We start from the raw sequence: 20,220 nt of genomic DNA on the forward strand, positions 1-20,220 counted from the left end.
GTTGCACAAAAGAGAGTTTGAGTCACACACAGTCTTACCTGTGGCAGGGCAGCGCTGGGTGGAGGAGGAGGTGGAGCCATGGGAGGTGGAGGAGGAGGAGGAGGAGGAGGAGGAGGAGGGACTGGCATGCTGACGCTTCAGATACCTGCAGACAGAAACACAGTCAGATGCTGCTTTTGTTTGAAGGGGCACTTGGATGACCTCCTCCCCTCTTCTCTGGTCAGGAAGTTCTCTCATCAACGTGCAGCGCAAAACAGGAAACAGCGAGTGTTCCATCCTCTCCAGAGAAATCCGACATACACTCTCACACCCCTCCCATTAAACTCTGTCCTCCTCTTCCTCCCACAATGCTCTGTTGCAGGACTTGGGAGAGGAACAATGGAGCTTGTTGTGCAAAGTAAGGGACCCCTGCCCCTCAGACCTTCAGTGCAGTAGAGTGAATGAAAAACACATTGAGGAAACTCCACAGGAAAATACTCCAGTGTGCACACACATTGTTCTTACAGCAAGCATAACTATACTCTAGGTATGTTGTTGACCAGGAACAGTTATACAGAGGTGTTTAGTGTAGGATTCTACCATGTGTCAGTCTCCAGATGTTTTTGCTTCTTACTAAGTAAATCATCAACAGCGAGAGTCACTGAGACCTCCACCCAAACTCAGTGACATCATAAATTCTTGACGAGTTGTCTTCCAGAGACTGAAAACAGCCTGACGATTATGCACATTCAGTTCTCTACTGAATCTGCAAATGCTTCTGCTAAGTAATTTAATTAAACAGACAAGAGAACCTGTTCTTGTTGAATATCTATGACTCAATGTGGCTGTGTGTGTGTGGCTCATGCCCCCCATCTATGCATCTGGCAGACTGTCCAGTGTAGCTATTTCTGTCTTCATATCTGTGTCAAGTAGGTTCTGTGACACTGTCAGTGTAGGTCTGTAAAGGGGGAAAAGCTAAACGTTGGTTAGCTCAGCTCGAGAAAAACATGTAGGCATCTCTTACACTAGTTGTATAGGTCCTTGACCTGTTGTGTGCGCCTTCCTGGAGCAAAGAAGAGCTCAAGAGACACACGCAAGCACAGCTGGACACTACAGCAGCTGCTGGACAAAAAGTGTGGATTTTCCACCATTTATATTTAACGACATGCAAAAGGATTGTCACAACTGAGCCCAATAGCATCAATAACAGGGTGGAAGTATGAATATCTGTTTAAAATCTCAGAGACCAAAGATGTACAAAACAGTACTTTTACACATTTCTGTCTTCTGGCACCTATTTGACACCTTTTTAGTGTGTGTGTATGTACATAAATAAATATATATGTGTATATATATATATATATATATATATATATATATATATATATATATATATATATATATATATATAAATGTAATTACTCAAGACAGTTTTGTGAGAAAAAGCATGCCCCCTGTCAAATAGAAATTTGTATTTAAGAAGAAGCCCACTGTCTTACCTTCACAATATGATGGCTATGCGAAATACAACTGCTGTTACAGAAGCCTTCAATGAGATGGAAAACAGCAAACTGTCATCAGTGTGCTCCTCATAGCGGGTTATTAGGAAAGTTTCCAAGTTGTTTGTCAAATGAGGACGTATGAACTCCTTAAAGTAAAAATAATATCAGAGAGTTTGACTTTACATTGTACTTGAGTCCATGAGAGCCTGGAGGTGGTCCCGTTTAATGCTCTTTTTACAGCTTTTGCTGTTCATTCTCTGTTGAGCGCGCTGCCGGAGGCGGGGAGCAGTTCGAGGCCACACCTCACCGCCCTGAACTCATCACGGGACCAATGGAAAGAGAGAAAGAGGGAGCGCTTAATAGAAAGGTGTCACTTTCCCTTGGCTTGAATTCCACCTGCTGTGAACTAAAAAAAAAAAAACATTTTGAAAAATTCATGAGAAATGGTTTGAAGAAGTCTTCACAAGGGACTTTAAGTGTAACAAGATCTTATGGGTGGAGTTGTTCTGTCAGTGTATTGGACTCGTCCTCGTCTCCATTTCTCCGTCTTTCAAGTAGCACATTATCGCCCCCTTGTGTTGAAAATACAACACAGCAAGTCATCCTTCTTGAAATGAGTGCATAAAGTAATAAGAACCTTGTTTCTGATTCATTGACTTCTTCTAAATGTACGAATTAGTGTGAACAATAATAAGGAACACCCTAAAAAGTTAATATTTCTTAAAAAAAAAAAAAGTTTAAAAAACATAACAGACAGAGAGAAACTCAATTAAAAAATAAATACAAACCATTTGTAAGCTGTCTTCAAATAACCCAAGCACAACAATACACAACATGAAAACCAAACAAATACATAAAAAAGGAAAATAAATTAGTTTCAGTTTAAAATGTCTTTCAATCACAAACACACTGACACAGAGATACAAACATGAACCCCATGAAACATTCAACAACCCTTTTCTGATGTGTTCTTGTGTTTTTTGGTCTGATTATCACTTGCCTCTCTTTCAGTATTGTCTCTATAACATTCATGCTAAAACAGCCTATTCAATTGAATTAAAGCTGATATTTCCTCACCATCAATGGTACACCAGTCACAATAAACTGGTTATATAAACATGAAAGCTGCAGACTCACACACCTCAATCCTCCTCGGTCACACAGGAATGCAGTGATACAGGCGTGCTCCTCCCTATTACCCACAGGACAGTGCAATTTAGGCCTGGCTTTGACATGCTGTACGCAGAAGAGGCTATATTTAAATAAATTTAATTCCTTGTAATTGCCTTCCTCAGACAATAAGATAATCACATTCTTCTCCTCGCCTTTTGAAGTTTAGCGATGATCAGGCACCAACATGGCTCCCATGAGGACTTTTGCGCTTTAAGGTCATACATTGTTTTCTTTTTCATTTAGTGTGCATCAAAGTCAAATGTAAGACCTTGTTTTTCTTTTCAAGCAAGAAAACTAAGTTTCTCATTTGCCTCTCAGGTTGGGCTTATGAAATATAAAATGAAATATACACTACTAGAAAGGTTTGTAGCAGTTATCAGATTTATTTTTGCCTTCATTCATGTGTTCACAGGTACAGCAAAATACACTAGTCCCTTTCAAAGTTAAATACAAAAGGGGCTTTCTCAGACTTTCTTTTTTAATATCTCATTCATTGGGATATCAAAACAGACACTCCTAATATCATTTAAGTATTAGCTTTGTTTTTGGTACCATTATGTCTTCACCATGCTGGATTTCATCCTTCATTTAGAGTCTTTTATACTGGCAAGTGTTGTGCATCTGACTAAAAGCTGTTCACCAGTAATCCTTAATGTCTTCCACAAACTGATCATTTTTCACACCTAATAAGGAAATCATGTAACACCTTCATAAATATCCTTCTAACCCTTTAGAATCAACACTTTATTTAAATGCATTTGTAAAAGGAGTAATAAAAAGTATCCTTCATTATTCTTATCACAGGCATCATGTGAAAAAATCTTATTAACAATATTTCCTGAGGCACTCACACTTTATCTTGAGTAGCAAAAAATGGCATGGAGGACGTTGTTTCTTAAAAGTTGTCAGCAAATGACAGAGTTGTCCAATGACTACATTGTACATGACTTTGGCTGTGGGGCATCTTAACAATAATATTGGGCTTTTAAGTGCATTTCTACTGGACTGCTTCTTTGGAGCTCTGATAATGAGATGTAGTTGCTGAAATGGTTTGATAACCATCCTGAAAATACAAACTGAATCCTATTTCAAGTCATTTTTATCATTGTGGCCCTCTGGCACAAGTCCATCAATAAAAATGTCAGAAACATTCATGTAAAACTTAACCTTCTTCCTTCAGTACTTCTTGGTGCCATCATCATCGCCAACATACAGCAGACCGTAGACTGTATTACTCAAATCCACCTGGTTCTCCTCAAGTATCGTCATTCAAGCAGTCTTTGAGACCGTCACCGTCTCTCCTCCTTCCCTGTTGCCATGTTCTCAGTTTCTCTCTCCTGTACAGGGAGGCTTGATCGCACTCTCCTCTTCTCCTTGAACCGACCTGAGCGTGAAATTGCCATCTTCCTGCGACTCGTCTGCTCATTGAAGACCGAATCATAGAGGGAATCATCAAATGTCTCATTGCTGAGGAGGCTGGATCCCTTGTTGGGGTCCTGTTGGGTCAAGGACTGGTCACCAGGGGTCTTGTTGACGTCTTTTTGCTTATCAGGGCCTGGTGCAAAAGGGTCAAATTCTGCGTCGAAGGGGTGGGCTGCAGTGGAGTCCTTTCCTCCAGTCTTCTTCTTTGGCAGGAATGACTTCCACCACGGGGTCCTCTCTGTCATCTTGGACTAGAGTGAGGGCACTGAAACAGGAAACTGATGCTTAGTAAAACAGCTGTAGTTAAGGTTTTCTCCTCTTCATAATGATTATTAAAGATTATGTAATATTATTTCGAAACTCATATTATCACCCGTCTACAAGCCTCTGCTCCTGATAGCCTACACCTGTCCTTTCTACTTCTCTTGTCTGAAATTTTTGTAATAAACGCTTAAACCGCAATGTTCTATTGTCTTCATCCACATTATCATTTTAAATCATTTGTCTTGTTTGAATATCGTCCTTTGCTGTCTCTAATTCTTAATATTTAAATACATATTAGTAAGCAAAACATTTTGCAATAGTAAGGCCAACTTATCCTACAAATAACCAGTGTAACCATGTTTACCTTTTCTGTAAAACTGGTTTAATGAGTCGTGAGAACAGAAGAGTAAACCCAAGCCGTGATTCACAGGCGAACAATGTGTAAAACAGCTCACCATGAACACTCACCTGAGCAACAACAAATGCTGTGGACACTTCTAACGACCCCCCAAAAAAGTGTATTTGCTACACTTCAGCTTGTGTTGAGGCGTAATAGACTACTATTGGACAGGTGGGTGTCTTCTTCTCAGTGAGGGAGGGAGTCCTTCAAAGAGTCGCCGCAGTATCCATTACATGCACGAGCGAGCTGTCCTAACATCTCCCACCACATATGTATTTTGCTTCTCCTCCGCAATGCTCATCAAAAGTCTCTCTTATTCGTCTCTCGAGATAAGTGGAAATGAATTGAAACATCTATAAGGAGCGGCTTTCGACAACTGAACCAGCAGGTTTCCGCCTCCGAAACTATCCTCTCCGAGCACCTGTCCCGACTTCTCATTGGATGAACTCTTTGGGGTTTGTCACGTGAGTACCCGCTCAGGTGAATCCAAGGTAGGCGGGGTTTGTGGTTGCGTGGCAACAACATACCCCATGGGAGCCTGCGCCTCTAGAGTGACAGATCAAAAAAAAGTTCTTTGCATCATTTAACCCAACCCAAACCAGGGAGCCACATTTCTTAGGCCGACCATTTCTTTGACGCCCAAGAGTTTTGTCCACAATGACTTACTTAATGATGCCAAGGAGAGGAATGTGGTAGTGAGATGTGTAGTGTAGTTCTTTGTTACAGACAAGTTAGCATGCAGTTAGCCTACCTGGTTTATAATGAGACCCTGTCCTTAAATTGTCAAAGTAGGCACGCGACAGGAGGTAGTCAGAAGTCTCCAAAAAATGACATGACTGCCGTAGACGTGTAATTGTTTATATTTAGTGAGGGGAAGCAGCATGTCCTGGCGCCAGGTTCACAACTTTGTTGACACTCGCATGTCTTTCTGATGCTTCTACTCCTCCTCGTGCAATAGGCCTTCCTATTTAAAGTCCAACTCTGTTGAGAGTCTCTAAATTGTTTCACGCATTGTTTGCAAGAAAACTGCGTGTTTTCCTCATGATGCCCATCCATAGCCGAGAAGGTACAAAGTAGCATTTTGTAATAACTGGTATAAAACTTCTTAAAGATGTGCTAGTCATTAGCCTAAGTTATAGACTGAATGGTAATTAAATTACCCATCAGGTCTATTGTAACAAGTATAGCCTTAACCTGTGTATTGTTATGTCTCTACTTCATTTACTTCAATAAGAAGTTAGATATCCACTAATTAATGACACCAATACAAGTCATAACACTCCAAGATTGCGCTTTCTTTTATTATATTTTGGAACATTTTTGCTGTAGCCTAAATGTACTCCTCTTTGGTTAAATGTGCATCTCTTTAAACATTGATAGCATGTTAACACTGTTGTAGTAGCATCTGTAAATGATTTATGCAATTCTTCTATTAGAAATTCTAAATCACTTTTACAGGAGAGTCCTGGCCAAGCACATCAGCATAACAGTCTCACACAGAAAACAAACAGACCATCAGTTTGTATGAATAAAATAATACTGTGAAAATGGTAAAAATCTAAATAAATCAGACCAAGATGGAGGTGCAAAAACATTTAGAGCACTTGTATCTGGACAGAGCAAGTTAACATACATGATGACTCCATGAGCCTGAAGTGTACAGCTACTGAGAGTTTTTAAGAGTCAGTGAAGATAAGAAGGCAGATCATGTAGTAAGGCCTTATAAAGAAGGCTACAACAATGATCCAACCTTCTATTATATAAGAAAGACCAGCCTACTTTCTCATTCAAGACACAATGATGTGTGCAGAAACCCAAACCAGAGACAAAACACAAGGCAGCATTGTACATTGAGCCCCACATTTTTAAAGATGATGAGATAGCATGCATACAAAGAATATCACCATATTCAATTACTAATAAAAATGTTTAATTTGTATTATTAATAACTATGTTATTATTATCATCATTCCTTTCAACAACAGAATAAAGGATTTGTTTTGGTAGACTAAACTGATTTTTAACCTTTTAACCGCTTTTTTGTTAAACTCTTGATATAATGACTAAATGACAGATTGAATGTTTCATTCAATCACTTTACTGAATAAAAAACAACACAACATTGCATTTTCCTACTTATAAAACACGTTTTAATATCTTAATTATTAAACCCTCCTTCAAAATAGTGTTTGCTATTCCCTTTACTTAGAATGGGTTACAGAAAGAGCTGAAACCGAATGAGCTGCTCTCATTGGATGCTTTTAAGGGCATGTTAAATGACTTGGAGGCAGACATATCAGGCTAGATTTTCTTCCAGATGTGTTTTTAGGATAATTTTGATAAAATGTGCCGATTAAATGTGTTATTTGTGTCTTTCAGTGTCTCGTATTTTTTTCTATTTGGATGTTTGGATGCTCGTTGTTTGCTTGAAACTTGTGTGAGTTTCCTGTCTTGGCTATTGAAAAGGGGATTTTTGATCTCAACAAGTTTCTTTCCTGGTTCAATAAAGGTTAAATAAATAAAAATAAGTTAAAAAAAAATATGCCCTTAAATGATGTACTATTCTGAAAATATGTGCCAAAATAGTTGGAGAGCTAGAAATAGGGTTTTTATTTATATAGGGTTTTTATTGGAACCTGGGACATACTCTTTAATATAAACGTTAGTTTGGAGTCGCTAAGCCCCAATAATTGGGCAATCTTTTTGACTGTGCAAAAGCCAAGTTTCGTCATTGGAATCTCCACGAATAACACATTTACATGACGTGACACTCTGCTATGAAAACTTCCCTGATAGTTTCTGGCCAGGTGTGCGACAATAGGGAAGACCTAGTCTGGGCTGAGCAGCAAAACAAAGAGAAACAAACAGAAACAGAGAGAGGGAGGGAATCAGGGAATGCCTTTAGTCGCCTTCCTCCAAAGTTTAGAGCGAAAGTTGTTGTAGCAACAAGGAATGTGAGCTTGTCTCGCCCTCCATCAGAGGTTGATGGCGTGCATACCTGAGGGACTCCCATCACAGTCGAAACTCCAAAGTCATTTCATCGCACACAGATGAATTTTTAGAGATATTTATACCCTCTTGGACACATATCCAGGTGAGCATGAGTTTAAGGATACCTACATTCATACACATTGTTATGCATATACTGTATGTTGCAGTTAACGTTTAAGTTTATCTTAAACAGTCTGCTGCTCAGGATATTTTTCCACAAGCAATTTATCTGTTGCACCTTTTTTTTAAATCTATCCATGGATCTGTTGTATCTATTCTGATAATTATATTGACTGCTTAGTCTGTTTGATATCTGAGAAGAGTGAAAATCAGTTTCACAGATCCATAACTAATGTATTTTTCCAGCCAACAGAGTAAACAAAAATATTAGTCAACTAATTGATTATTTGATGTAATGCCTTCTGCTTTCAACTCACATAGCTTTAGCTTCTCTCGTTCTAAAAGAGCATAATAATCAAATGCTTTTTTGAAAGCACTTCCCAATTGTGCACTTCCTCGCCAACTCTCTGTTTGATATCTCCCATCTGCTTTCCTCTCCATAAACCACAACTAGTCTCACTGAGAGTTGATCATTAACAGCAACCGGAGCAGATAAAGAAAACACCAGAGATGTTTCAGATATAACTACACTATAAACATCAGCCTCTCCACCCTGAGAGCATATCTCTTATTGGACATCTTCCAGCTGTGACTGATGGATTTCCTCGTGGCCTGAAATTGGAGCATTTGCCCATCGAAACAGAAAGGTATGTGGAGAATGTGTGTAAAAAATTGAGGGACGTTATAGATGAGACGTTGAAACAGTGACTGTGGTCTGCATTAGGTATTAACACTTGACTGTATTTGTTTTTGTCTTTGAACTACTATTGTGTGTCTGGTCCCACACACGATCATGGACACACGTTAGACCTCCTCCTCTGTCATGGCTTGCCTGTGTCAAACGTGGAAATCTGTGACAATGTGTTCTCCGATCATTTGCCTGTATTGTTTGAAGCTGCTTTCTCCTGTACTACAGTTAAATCTGGCGCTCCTGCTCGCAGCCGGCGGATTTTTAACCCTGTCACTGCCGGTCAGTTCTCTGCTGCCTTCAACCACCTCTGTGTCCCCTCTTCCTTGACATCTGCAGACACGGATGAGCTCAGTTCTTGGTTTCACTCCTCCTGCCGAACCATACTGGACTCTGTGGCTCCATTAAAAACTGTGCAGCCCAAAGCTAAACCTGAGCCGTGGTTCAATGTGAGAACTCGCGCAGCTAGACAGGAGTGCCGCAAAGCTGAACGCAGGTGGAGGAAGGACAGGCTGCAGGTTTCTCACCAAATCCTAAAGGACTGCTGGCACTTCTATCAGAGCACTGTTTAAGAGGCCAGAAGAGAGCACCTGTCTAACATTATTGAGTCAAATTCTCACAACCCACGTGTGTTATTTAAAACCATTGAATCCGTTCTTGATCCCCTCAGCCTGTGTGCACAGAGGAATCCCCAGAAATGTGCAATAACTTCCTTCATTTCTTCATTGATAAGGTTGCTACTGCAAGGGCTCTCATTGCTCCTCCTGCTTCTGACCCATCTGATCCTGTTCCTTGCTCAGCTGTGTTTGAGTTGTTTGAGCCTGTGTCCCTGATGGCTTTAGAGGATGTGGTTGGCCAGATTAAGCCATCAGGCTCTCCCTGTGACACTGTCCCGCCTCACTTTTTTAAAGAAGTTTTCCCTAGTATAGGGCAGTCGGTCCTGACCATTATTAACAGCAGTCTGTCCTCTGGTGTTGTCCCCCAAAGTTTTAAACACGCTGTGGTGCAGCCCCTGCTTAAGAAACCTGGCCTTGATCGTAGTGTTTTAGCCAATTACAGACCTATCTCAAAGCTGCCTTTTATTTCAAAAATCCTGGAGAAAGTTGTCCATGCTCAGCTGAAGTCCTTCCTGGATGAGCATGATGTCCTGGAGGTCTTTCAGTCTGGTTTTAAAACACGACATAGCCAGCTTTATTAAAAGTGTTCAATGACATCCTCTTGGCGAATGATTCCGGAGACTATGTGATCCTTGTCCTGCAGGACCTAACTGCGGCATTTGATACTGTGGACCACAAGATCTTAGTGTCCAGGTTGCAGCACCTAGTGGGCATTTGTGGTAGCGCCCTGGACTGGTTTAGATCTTATCTTGCAGATAGAACAATGTGCGTAAGCCTTGGTGCTTCTGAGTCCCGCTCTGCTCCACTGTCATATGGGGTCCCACAGGGTTCAATTCTAGGACCCCTGCTCTTCTCATTGTACCTGCTTCCCCTGGGTTCCATCCTGAGAAAGCATGGTATCTGTTTTCACTGTTATGCTGACGATAGTCAAATTTATGTGCCACTGAAAAAGAAAGATGCCTTCTGTCTGGATCCACTTCTGTCATGTCTTGAAGACATCAAGTCCTGGATGTCGTTGAACTTTTTAAAATTTAACGACAACAAAACTGAAGTGATGGTGTTTGGCCCGAGTGGCTCTGTTAAAACCCCCACTGTTGACTTGGGCCCTTTGGCACACTTTTTGAAGCCGACAGTCTCAAACCTGGGCTTTAAGATGGACAACTATTTTAAATTGGATCGGCAAATTGGTGCAGCTGTTAAATCCAGCTTCTTTCACCTAAGGCGGCTGGCAAAGGTGAAGCCTTTTATTTCACAAAAGAACTTTGAAACAGTAATCCACGCCTTCGTTACATCTCGGCTGGATTACTGCAACGCACTATACGTCGGAGTCAGCCAGTCCTCCCTCGCACGGCTCCAGTTAGTTCAGAATGCTGCTGCTCGCCTCCTAACCGGAGCACGAAAGAGGGAGCACATTACCCCAATTCTGGCCTCCCTCCACTGGCTGCCTGTGTATTTTAGAGTTCATTTTAAGATTATTTTATTTGTTTTTAAATCTTTAAATGGTCTCGCCCCACCTTACCTCTCTGAGCTGCTCCATCCCTACACTCCTGCCCGGTGCCTCAGGTCAGCTGACCAGCTGCTCCTGGAGGTACCGAGGTGTAAGCAGAAGCTCAGAGGGGATAGGGCTTTTTCTTCTGCCGGTCCCAAACTCTGGAACGACCTCCCTCTCCATATAAGACACGCCCCCTCACTGTCCATTTTTAAAACTCATCTTAAAACACATTTTTATTCTTTGGCTTTTAACCCAGCATGAGACTCTGTTCTTGTTTTAGTGTTTTATTGTTTTTATTGTTTTATTGTTTTAACCCTGTTAGTGTTTTACTTATGTTTTATGTTTGTGCTCTTCATGTATGTACAGCTACGGCTGTTAAAAGCGCTCTATAAATAAAGTTGAGTTGAGTTGAGTTGAGTTCAGTACAGTACACAAAGCTCATTTTAGAAAAACTAAAGCACTTTTAAATAGATTTTAAGATATTTTTTCCTAGTTGCAGAAACCTAAAAATACATTCATTTTAAGTATGTTTTGTAAATAGAATTCAGTTATTTTCAGCATGCAATTGATGTCAGTCATTTTATTTAAATCCTTACTTTCTATATTTAGCTGCTGTTTGCAACACATGAACAAAGTGACTCATTCAACCATGCATAAATACTTATGTTGACTCAGATGCATAATCTACGTCTGTGCTCCTGTTTTGGTGTGTGATGACGGGGATTTGCTCGCATCACGCATGTGCCGTGTGCGTACGAGTCCGTAAAGCCTTTGTAAAGTGATCAACCTGAAAATCTCTGTTTGACACTATGCTGTATTGAACAACAGGTTGAGCTGAGGTGTGCTAACCCTGGGAAAGAGAGCAGGAAGGCAGCCAGTCAGACTGGTAGAGTCAGCTGAGAAAAAGACTCTCAAAAGGAGTAAGTGGCTACTGTACGTATCTGAGGATTTAAATGACACACAAGCACAGAGCTGGTACAGAACTGTTTAACTAGCCTCATCTGATATATAAACCATTACAGGCCCTTAACCTACCTCACACCTTAACACGTGTTTCTCAGCTCTTCTCTGCGAGTTTTGAGTTTGAAAAAAAGGACACATTTTGCCAATCATACAAAAAACAGTTGTCACTTAGAGTTTGGGTGGAGCAGGAAAAGCTCTGATCTTGCGACTGGCATGAGTTTCGATGTATTGCTTTGTGCTCTTGATTACGAGGATTGTACTGTTTGGCCGGTTTTCTTCCTCTGGATTATAAAACTGTGATTACAGTAACAAAAACTCTGCTATGACCTTCAGGAACGCAGAGAGGAATGTGACAGTTACTGGCTATTTTATTTTTATTTTCATTGAATGTTTTGTTTATTGGCATACCTGACAGACAAACAAAAGGAATATGCTGATTTGAACACACACACACACACACACATAACATAACATAAGCATTGAAACCACAACCTAAACCACACCTCTGAGTACCTTAGTTAACCTGATTACACAATTGTTGGACTGTATTTCCTTGTATAGTGGAAAAGATGTGTATAATTTACACGTTTTCTGGACTCTTCAGTAAACTGACAGAAACACCTCCAACAGACCCATTAAGGTATTCCAAAGTTACTGTTGAAGCCCATTTCCATTTTAGGATTATTTTAAAAAAAAATTCGAACTTGACATGCAATATATAATTCCAAGACATGATTAAATCTTTAAAATGCTACGGTTAGTCACAGAGAGTACAACAAAACCTTATTTCTAGCAGATGACACCATAAGATTATCTTGTAATATCGTGATGTACCCATTCAAAGCGTCCCTGAATGTGCTGTTGCATTAACCTCAGCCTGTTACTTCTTTAGGTTCACTGAGTTACAGACAAAGTGATGGAAGGAATGCAAACTCTGCTATTTAAAGATTTAAAATATGACCAGTTTAATGTCCTGATGAAACAGCAGGGTTAAGGAAAGACCAATACTGTGTGTTGGTGTGTTCTGCTGTTTGACCTCTAGATGGTGCTATATACCTTGGATTTCTTAATGGTCTGAATATATTTGTTTAGCAAATGCTGAACCCCCCCACTATCCCCCCCCCCCCCCCCCCCCCCAAGTCTTTCCACAAAAACAAACAAAATAACCCCTCACTCAATCACGTCCGGATCACTTCCTGCCTTTGGTACCTTACAGTATTTGGTACATTTCCATTCCTTCAAGATTCTTGGTTTTGTAATTTTGTTTTATAAAATTGAAAAATGTTTTTCAAAATATACATTTTTATCTCAAACTTTGTCAAATTTATTTCACACTTTGTAACTAGACGTGAACATTAAGAGTCCAGAATTCATTCATACACTTAAAATGACATTTTATTTATTTTCATAAAAATATCAAACAATCACTTGACAAAGGTCATGTGATTGGTGCAGTAGTTTTGTATCTAAAAAAAAAAGCATTTGATATAGTCAATCACAACATTTTAATTTCAAAACTAAAAAAGTTCAATTTATCTAAACAGTCATAGTCCTGGTTTGATTCATACTTAAAGGGCAGTGAATGTGTTACAATTAATAATGTGAGATCCACTTTTAAATGTTCAATGTTTTAAAGGTTTAAAACCTGTGAAACAGGAAGGAGGGCTCCAAGACAACAGCCAACGAGCCTGTGAGACACTTTATCTACACAAAAGGGCTTTTGGTGACAGTTATGAGTGTAAATTATTGTTCAACATATTATCTTTACTGGCTCCAGAGCAAATAATTTATTTGCTTGTCTAGATATGATAATGATGCAGGAGACAATGCTGAAAAGGTCGTTTGTGCCTTGTTTTCTGTGCCTTATCTCTGGGCCTGTAGTTGGCATAACTTGGCACGTTTGGGACTGTCCAACCATTACAACTGACTTAAAACAAGTTGAGGGAGCTTACAAGTTTACAATTGCGTATAAGACACACCATCTTTAGTATGAATAATAGAAACATATCAAAAAGAGAAATATGTGTTGTACCTTCTATTCAAAATCTCAAGTGGAGTCACATCCCACAGAAGCGTATATATATATATTGCAGACAAAGGTACCATTGTTGGATTTATCATTGCAGGAACCCCGGCAGCAGACCACAGCACTCATATGATCACATTGATGATCTTGGTCTTGACCGGCGTGCTGAAATCAAGGGCCTTGATTGATTGGCACACGTAGCTGACCACACACGCCAAATGGCCAAGAACTGAGCAGATAGTCGGTGCTCTGGAAGGACATGCTGCTAGTGACCAGAGCGCCGGCCACGTGGAAGGTGCAGATGTTGGTGGCTGTTTTCGTCACGGTGTGTCTGTTGTAAAAGGCAGACATGAAGAGCAGGTCGCCGCTCACCTGCTGCAGCTGTCCGCTCAGCCACAGGAAACCGGCCCAACACTAAATCTGAAAGAGACAAGGGAGAAGAGCGTGGAGATAGATGTCATTGGAGAAGGGTTCTTACACATGCCTCTGCATACCAGGAGTGTACGTGTGATTACTGCACCTTGAGGAGAGAGAACTTTTCATTCTAATATTAACATCCATCTTCATTTCTCTTTATTTACCCCGACTCTTGAGCAGCTCTAACCACACCGTTGAAGATCATTCAGCTTTATCTTATCTTCCACTTGCTTTCTCTTAACAGCTTGAGCCTCACTGTGACCTGAATAAAGTTCAACTACAGAAACACTTGCACACAGGTCAAGCATTTCACAGTACAACTCTGTACACAAGATCAACTCACTCATCACAACAGCCTCCAACCACACAAACGACGAAGGAAATCATCCTCCACTTCAGGAAGCACCGCGCAGACCCAGCTCCCCTCCACATCAACTGTGTCTGTGGAGAGAGGGTCCAGACCTTCAAGTTCCTGGGCACCCTCATCTCGGCTGACCTCTCCTGGACCCCGAACATCGTGGAGATCACCAAGAAGGCCCAACAACGCCTGCACTTCCTGAGAGTGCTCAGGAAGAACAACCTGGATGTGAAGCTGCTGCTGAACTTCTACCGCTCCTCCGTAGAGAGCCTGCTGCTGTGCTGCATCACAGTGAGGTACGCCAGCTGCACTGAAGCAGACAGGAAGGGACTTCAGAGAGTCATCAACACAGCGCAGGGGATCATCGGCTGCACTCTCCCCTCCCTCCTCTCTCGCTGCCTGAACAGAGCGAAGAACATTGTTAAAGACAGTTCTCACCCCAGCTTTCATCTGTTCGACGTGCTGCCCTCTGGCAGACGCTACAAGTGTGTCCGAGCTCGGACAAAGAGACCGAAGGACACCTTCTTCCCCAGAGCCATAACCACACTGAACCTGGACATGCGTTGACCATCCTACCTCTACCATACACTCTCACACACTGCTGGCCTGTGCAATACTCTACATTTCAGACTGGAATGTTTATTTATTTAAGAATTTACCCCACACTGAGCAATACTTATTGTATTTTTTTTTTTTTTACTATAGTTTACTTCATACTGTGCTATATTTATTACATCTCTGCTACGGTTTACATCTCATTCGGTGCAATATTCATACTGTATATCCTGTTGTAGTTCTACAATTTTCATACTGTGAAAATATTTCATTTTTTTATATCCTGATAAAAATTACATTCCATACCGTGCTAATATTTATTTTGATATCATATCCTGCTAAAATCACATCCATACTGTGCAATATCTATATTTTTTACATTTTATATCCTGCTTAAATCACTTTCATACTGTGTAAATATTTTTATTTTTATATTATATATACTGCTAAATTACATCTCATACTGTGCCAATATTTATATACTGCAAAATTACACTTCATACTGTGATATTTATATTTCTATATTTTATATACTGCAAAAAAATACATTTCATACTCTGACATTTATGTTTCTATATTTTATATACTGCAAAAAAATTACATTTCATACTGTGATATTTATATTTCTACATTTTATATACTGCTAGAATAACATCTAATAAAGTGAAAATAGTTTTTTTATACCCTGCTATGGTTCACGTCTCATACAATGCACTATTTATATTTTACACCCTGCTATAGACCTGCTATCTCGTACTGTGCAATAAGATATCTGATGTCTGTTTATCCTTTTAAATTTAGTATGCTGCAAACTTTAAAAGAGTCCTACCACACATATCCCACCTTCCGTTAACTAGGGTCACTTTTTTTCTCTTTTTCTTTTTGACCCATACCCTTCTTGTTGCTCTTGTTGTTTTTTGTTTTTAGCTGTGTGCACTTTAAGATGAAGCCAAGTAATCTCGTTGTACAATTTGTATCATGACAATAAAGGCATTCTATTCTATTCTAAACAGCCCACAAACTCCACTCCCCTCTTTCTATCTGCTTCCAACAGGCCTCATGACTTTTCTCCAACAATATCATCCTGGAAACGGAAAGACTTACACATTTACATCAACTGATGACACTGCTGTGTTCCTATTTTCAAAATCTAGCCACATGATAAACAGAGCGGATGGAAGAAAGCCAATTGCAAGTTGATTAAGTCTTAGCTACACTTAAACTCATACTACTATGACAGTCCCGTCCAACACAACTTCTTGGAGGCTGTATTCTTCACTTTTTCTTCAGCTTCTCTTGGATTGTGTTCATTTACTTAACCCTCATCTTATTTCTAACATGACATAATGTCAAATACAGATTATAATCCTGTACCATCTCTTTCACATAGGCTCATTATTTATCAAATTAGAAATCCTCTTGTCATTTCACTTTTACTTGGATAACGACAATGATTCCTCTATGCTCAATAAAATAAACTATCATTGTGCTTGAAAACAAATGGTTTATAGTTCTTGTTTTGTTTTTGTCAGTGTTTTGACTATGTGCTCTTCTAACAATCAGGTGTTAAGACTATACTTCAAGTCGCAGCTACACATTGACACACTGTTGTCAGGAAGACGATCTCAGTAATTAATGCCACCATTCACACGCATTCATACTGGGCAAGTGGTTGGTTAAATGTCTTGCCCAGGGACACAACGGACATGTTTCTGCAAGAATCACACGTGGCTCATTCACATTATATCCGCCAGCTTCACCCAATTTACAAATGATGATGTGTCCGACTAATACGACTACGATCATGACGATGACAGATAAAAACATTAATGAATGCTATCACCGGGTTGCAATGAGGTGGGCGGAGCTCAGCGGGTCACGTGCTCAACTAGCAATCAAGGAGCGGCAACTTGGCCATGTGTACCGGCACTAGTCGCTGCATTACACTGACAGCCAGATGATAGCATTCATGGGGCACCTGGAAGCTGGAATCGAACTCACAACCATGTGGTTGAGAGACGCCCTCGCTACCTTCTTAGCCAGCTTCCGCCCCGAATGTTAGCAAGTCTTTTGGTAAATTTAAAGGATCCACCCCCATAGAATGTTAAACACGTCATTATTAGTAAACTGTAAATCAAAGTAGCCGAAAAAGAATTTGCGGATCACAAAATAAACTTCAGCTATGAACAAATGCAAGGTCAACTGTCATCGACAATAACTCGTTTTACCTTTCTGTGGAAATAGCGCTACATAAGGCTAGCTGGCTAGCACTTCCATTCTAGCATTCTAGCTTTAGTCTACAGCTAACAGTAAAACAGAAGTAGCTTACTAAAAAGTCAAAACACTTACTTTCAATAAATATACATGCAGGTCTTTAGACAGTCCTCGTCCTATGATCCCATTAATTATTTCCATAAGGGATTTAATGCTCCATACTTCCATAATCATCCAATGAAGACCTACAGCCGGAGTGTAAGACTTTTAGCCGCTCGGCGCCGAACACGGAGCCTTGCTAGCAAGTTAGCTAGCTAGCTAGCACGAAAAGTACTGATAACTTTGTCATGCCGCTGTGAATGTAGTAAATTATCATTTACACAACACACGCTACAATACATGAAGTCAATTGCACTGACGGTATAAAAACTATCGCAACAACAAAAGAAACGCTATCATTCGCTATGGATTGTGGGATGTGTGGTTCTCCGACATAAGGGAGCAGCGCGGCCGCCATTTTGGATGTGTCTCTGGTCCGTCCGCTCCGTATTCGTTTCAATGAAGGAAGGTCTATCCTCAATTACAATAATCATCACAACTCCCCGATTTTCGAACGGATTTTCACACGGTTTGGGTTTCTACAAACCGCAGAAATGTAGTTATGATACAGGACGTTCGACACGTTGAAAAATACGTGTTTTCATGAAAAAAGACTTTTGCTCTAACAAAGACATATGGTAGGCTATGGCTTATTGATCAACGTAGAAATGAATTAATTTGATATTCTAGTGAAGAAACAGGCATGTTTGTTCATTGAAAACTAGCTACTTCTAGTTTCAAATCAATGCACTCTATTTTAACTCACATGTCCAAGTTATTCCTATTCATACCAATTGCCTTTTCAAGTTTGGTTAACTCGAGTTTTTAAGGCAGCAATTCAACTTAAAGTTTTCAAACAAAGTAGACTAAAGTTTTACATTTCTAGCCCTTATCTTGACTAATAACACGTTTCACAATAAACATACAGCTAATTTCTTCAAAAACATTCATTTGAACTTTTCAGTAACAGCCTTTTTTTCCCACTCAGTTTTTATTGAAGTTGTTTTCATGTTGAACAGCACGCGCGCGCGCGCACACACGCACGCACGCACACGCACACACACACACACAGTACAGGAATGTATAATGAAAGAAAACAAAACAGAAAAACAAGACAGACAAGGTCAAAGAGTCACAATACGACATCAAGGCAGACGGAGTCAGGTTTAGGGATTAGTTCATTTCAGTTTGTGCCCATTTCTCTAGAGCATTCCTTCATGAAGCCAATCTGCAACCACATATCACCGAGGATATTTCTTCTTGAATACCCATACCGTTCCTTTAACAATGCTTAAAGAGAATTGCACATCAAAGTGCAAAGAGTGCACCTTAAACCCGAACAAAACCCAGGTCCGTCGGCTGTAACCGCCGATGCACACTAGAGGGGGCTGTCGTACTCCAGAATATGTGCATTTCTGTAACGCAAACATTGTCCAGAGGGTTCACTATATTGAAATGGCTTGTCCATTTCCTCCACTAGTTACTAAATTTGTCCATAGAAACATTAAGGGAGAAAGTCAGCTTTTCCATGTTCTATATTTCTGTCACAATTCCAATCATCTTTTTTTGGAGCCTCTGAAGTTAACCACCTTCTTGTTGTTGCGTTTTTACTGGCTGCCAACATTATTTTAACCAGATACACATCACTGGAGTTGATGGTTGTTGTTTTTGGATAAGGGCTTCTTCTATGTGTTGTTAGTCTGTCATTAATTTATTGTTTCTCTGCACCTTGATTAGTTCAAAGTTATATTTCAAACACCTTCTTACTGTAGATTCTGGCAGATAGTTCATGAACAAGTAAATCTGTTGTCAACAAACATTCTGTACATATTGACATATTGTCTGTACACAGTGATTTAGGCAGAAATGGGAAAACAGGGGGTGCAAAAAAAAATACAGGGGGTGCAAATTTTTTTCAGTGTCACTCACGGCGGCGCGGCACGCCGGAGCGGAGGTTATGTGCTCCCTAACACACTGGTTTTGAATAAGTCTCTAAATGGTGCATTCTGTTCAATGAGATGCATTGTTACACATTTTAGTTTTCCCAAGCTTGATAATGTTGATTTACTGTACAGCCCCTGCCCTGACACACCCCTTCATCATTTGACTGCAACTCACTTGGTTCATGTTGTCTAACCCCTTTGTTGGCCCACTGCTTCTCTCTGCACTTTCTTTAAAAAACAAACAAACACGTAAATTCATAATATTACATGTGTCATCCAGTAATAATAGATCCCTAGACCTTGATAAGTCAATCATCTGTCAGCATTTTCGAATGTGGCGCTGACCCGAAAAGGTGGAGCTAAACCCTGCAGTCCGTTGATTGGTTGAAAAAATCGTCACTTCCCGTGTTACGTCGGTAAACAAAACTCCGCCGTGTTTAAACCATTGACTGTAACACACAGCTGATTGTTTACGTTTGTATTTCTCCTCGCCGATCACAGCCTTCTCTGAAACAAAGCTTGATTGAGTTCTTGTAATAAAGAGTCACATGTCAGTGACAGAGAAGATGAACTGCTGGATGTCTTCCAGCGTTGGTTTTGTTTATGTTGCGTTTTTCTCCTTTGTTGAATTCATTAGTTAGCGGTTAGCTGTTAGCGGTTAGCTGCTATCATATGACGCTATTTACATAGCGGCGATCGTCATCCGGCTGACACGCCGTCTACCAAATAGGGCATGGGTGGCTGTAGAAACGCAAACAGGATCAGGTTTAAGCTTTTCAGTACCGGTATTCGGCAAACATATTCTTTGCCAGAATTAGAATGTAGCCTAATCAGATATTTAGCGCACCCGTGTAGTAAGCACGTCTATTAAATGTAGATATTTGCACGGCCTAGGTCAAGCCGTGCAATAATTTCAAGGCCGTGTTTTTTTTAAATAGGCCGTGCAAAAAGCGGTTTCGCGGTAGGCTACCTAAATCTATGTCTGTACACCATCTAG

At 40.3% G+C, this 20,220-nt stretch overlaps 2 protein-coding genes and 1 long non-coding RNA gene across 6 annotated transcripts in view; all 3 read right to left on the reverse strand.

Moving 5' to 3' along the window:
• The window catches only part of wipf3 (WAS/WASL interacting protein family member 3), a 7,761-nt gene extending 5,986 nt beyond the window's left edge, over window positions 1-1,775 (reverse strand). The window contains exons 1-2 of one of the 2 annotated variants that reach the window (XM_079368333.1): window positions 1,665-1,685; window positions 39-145 (exon numbers count right to left, since the gene is read on the reverse strand). In XM_079368333.1, the coding sequence (XP_079224459.1) occupies window positions 39-128 (90 nt within the window). In that variant the 5' untranslated portion in view covers window positions 129-145; window positions 1,665-1,685. Of the gene's footprint in view, window positions 1-38; window positions 146-1,478 lie in introns of both variants that reach the window. The other variant, XM_079368332.1, reaches the window with a different exon arrangement.
• Window positions 1,776-3,029: 1,254 nt separating this feature from the next.
• LOC306839112 (uncharacterized protein) lies at window positions 3,030-17,648 on the reverse strand. Of its 3 annotated transcripts, none has more exons than XM_079367607.1 (3): window positions 17,317-17,648; window positions 14,635-14,811; window positions 3,030-4,341 (listed from the first exon to the last, which is right to left on the reverse strand). In XM_079367607.1, the coding sequence occupies exon 3, from the start codon at window positions 4,319-4,321 to the stop codon at window positions 3,944-3,946; it is 378 nt and encodes a 125-aa protein (XP_079223733.1). In that variant the 5' UTR covers window positions 4,322-4,341; window positions 14,635-14,811; window positions 17,317-17,648; the 3' UTR covers window positions 3,030-3,943. The 3 variants fall into 3 exon arrangements, 1 of the variants encoding a protein (XP_079223733.1); XR_013781157.1 differs by lacking the exon at window positions 3,030-4,341 and adding an exon at window positions 13,013-13,077 and having other exon boundaries at window positions 14,608-14,811; window positions 17,317-17,647; XR_013781158.1 differs by lacking the exon at window positions 3,030-4,341 and adding an exon at window positions 14,023-14,057 and having other exon boundaries at window positions 14,398-14,811; window positions 17,317-17,647.
• LOC306839462 lies at window positions 15,348-15,502 on the reverse strand. The gene is made up of 2 exons (XR_013781199.1): window positions 15,464-15,502; window positions 15,348-15,424 (listed from the first exon to the last, which is right to left on the reverse strand). It is a non-coding gene; the product is annotated as an uncharacterized lncRNA (long non-coding RNA).
• Window positions 17,649-20,220: the final 2,572 nt, after the last annotated feature.

Source organism: Symphodus melops, assembly GCF_947650265.1.
Source record: "Symphodus melops genome assembly, chromosome: 18".
NCBI lineage: Eukaryota > Metazoa > Chordata > Actinopteri > Labriformes > Labridae > Symphodus > Symphodus melops.

What these genes read in the sequence shown, in the direction of transcription:
- LOC306839112 (XM_079367607.1), bottom strand. Translation starts at nt 4,321, where the DNA reads ATGACAGAGAGGACCCCGTGGTGGAAGTCATTCCTGCCAAAGAAGAAG.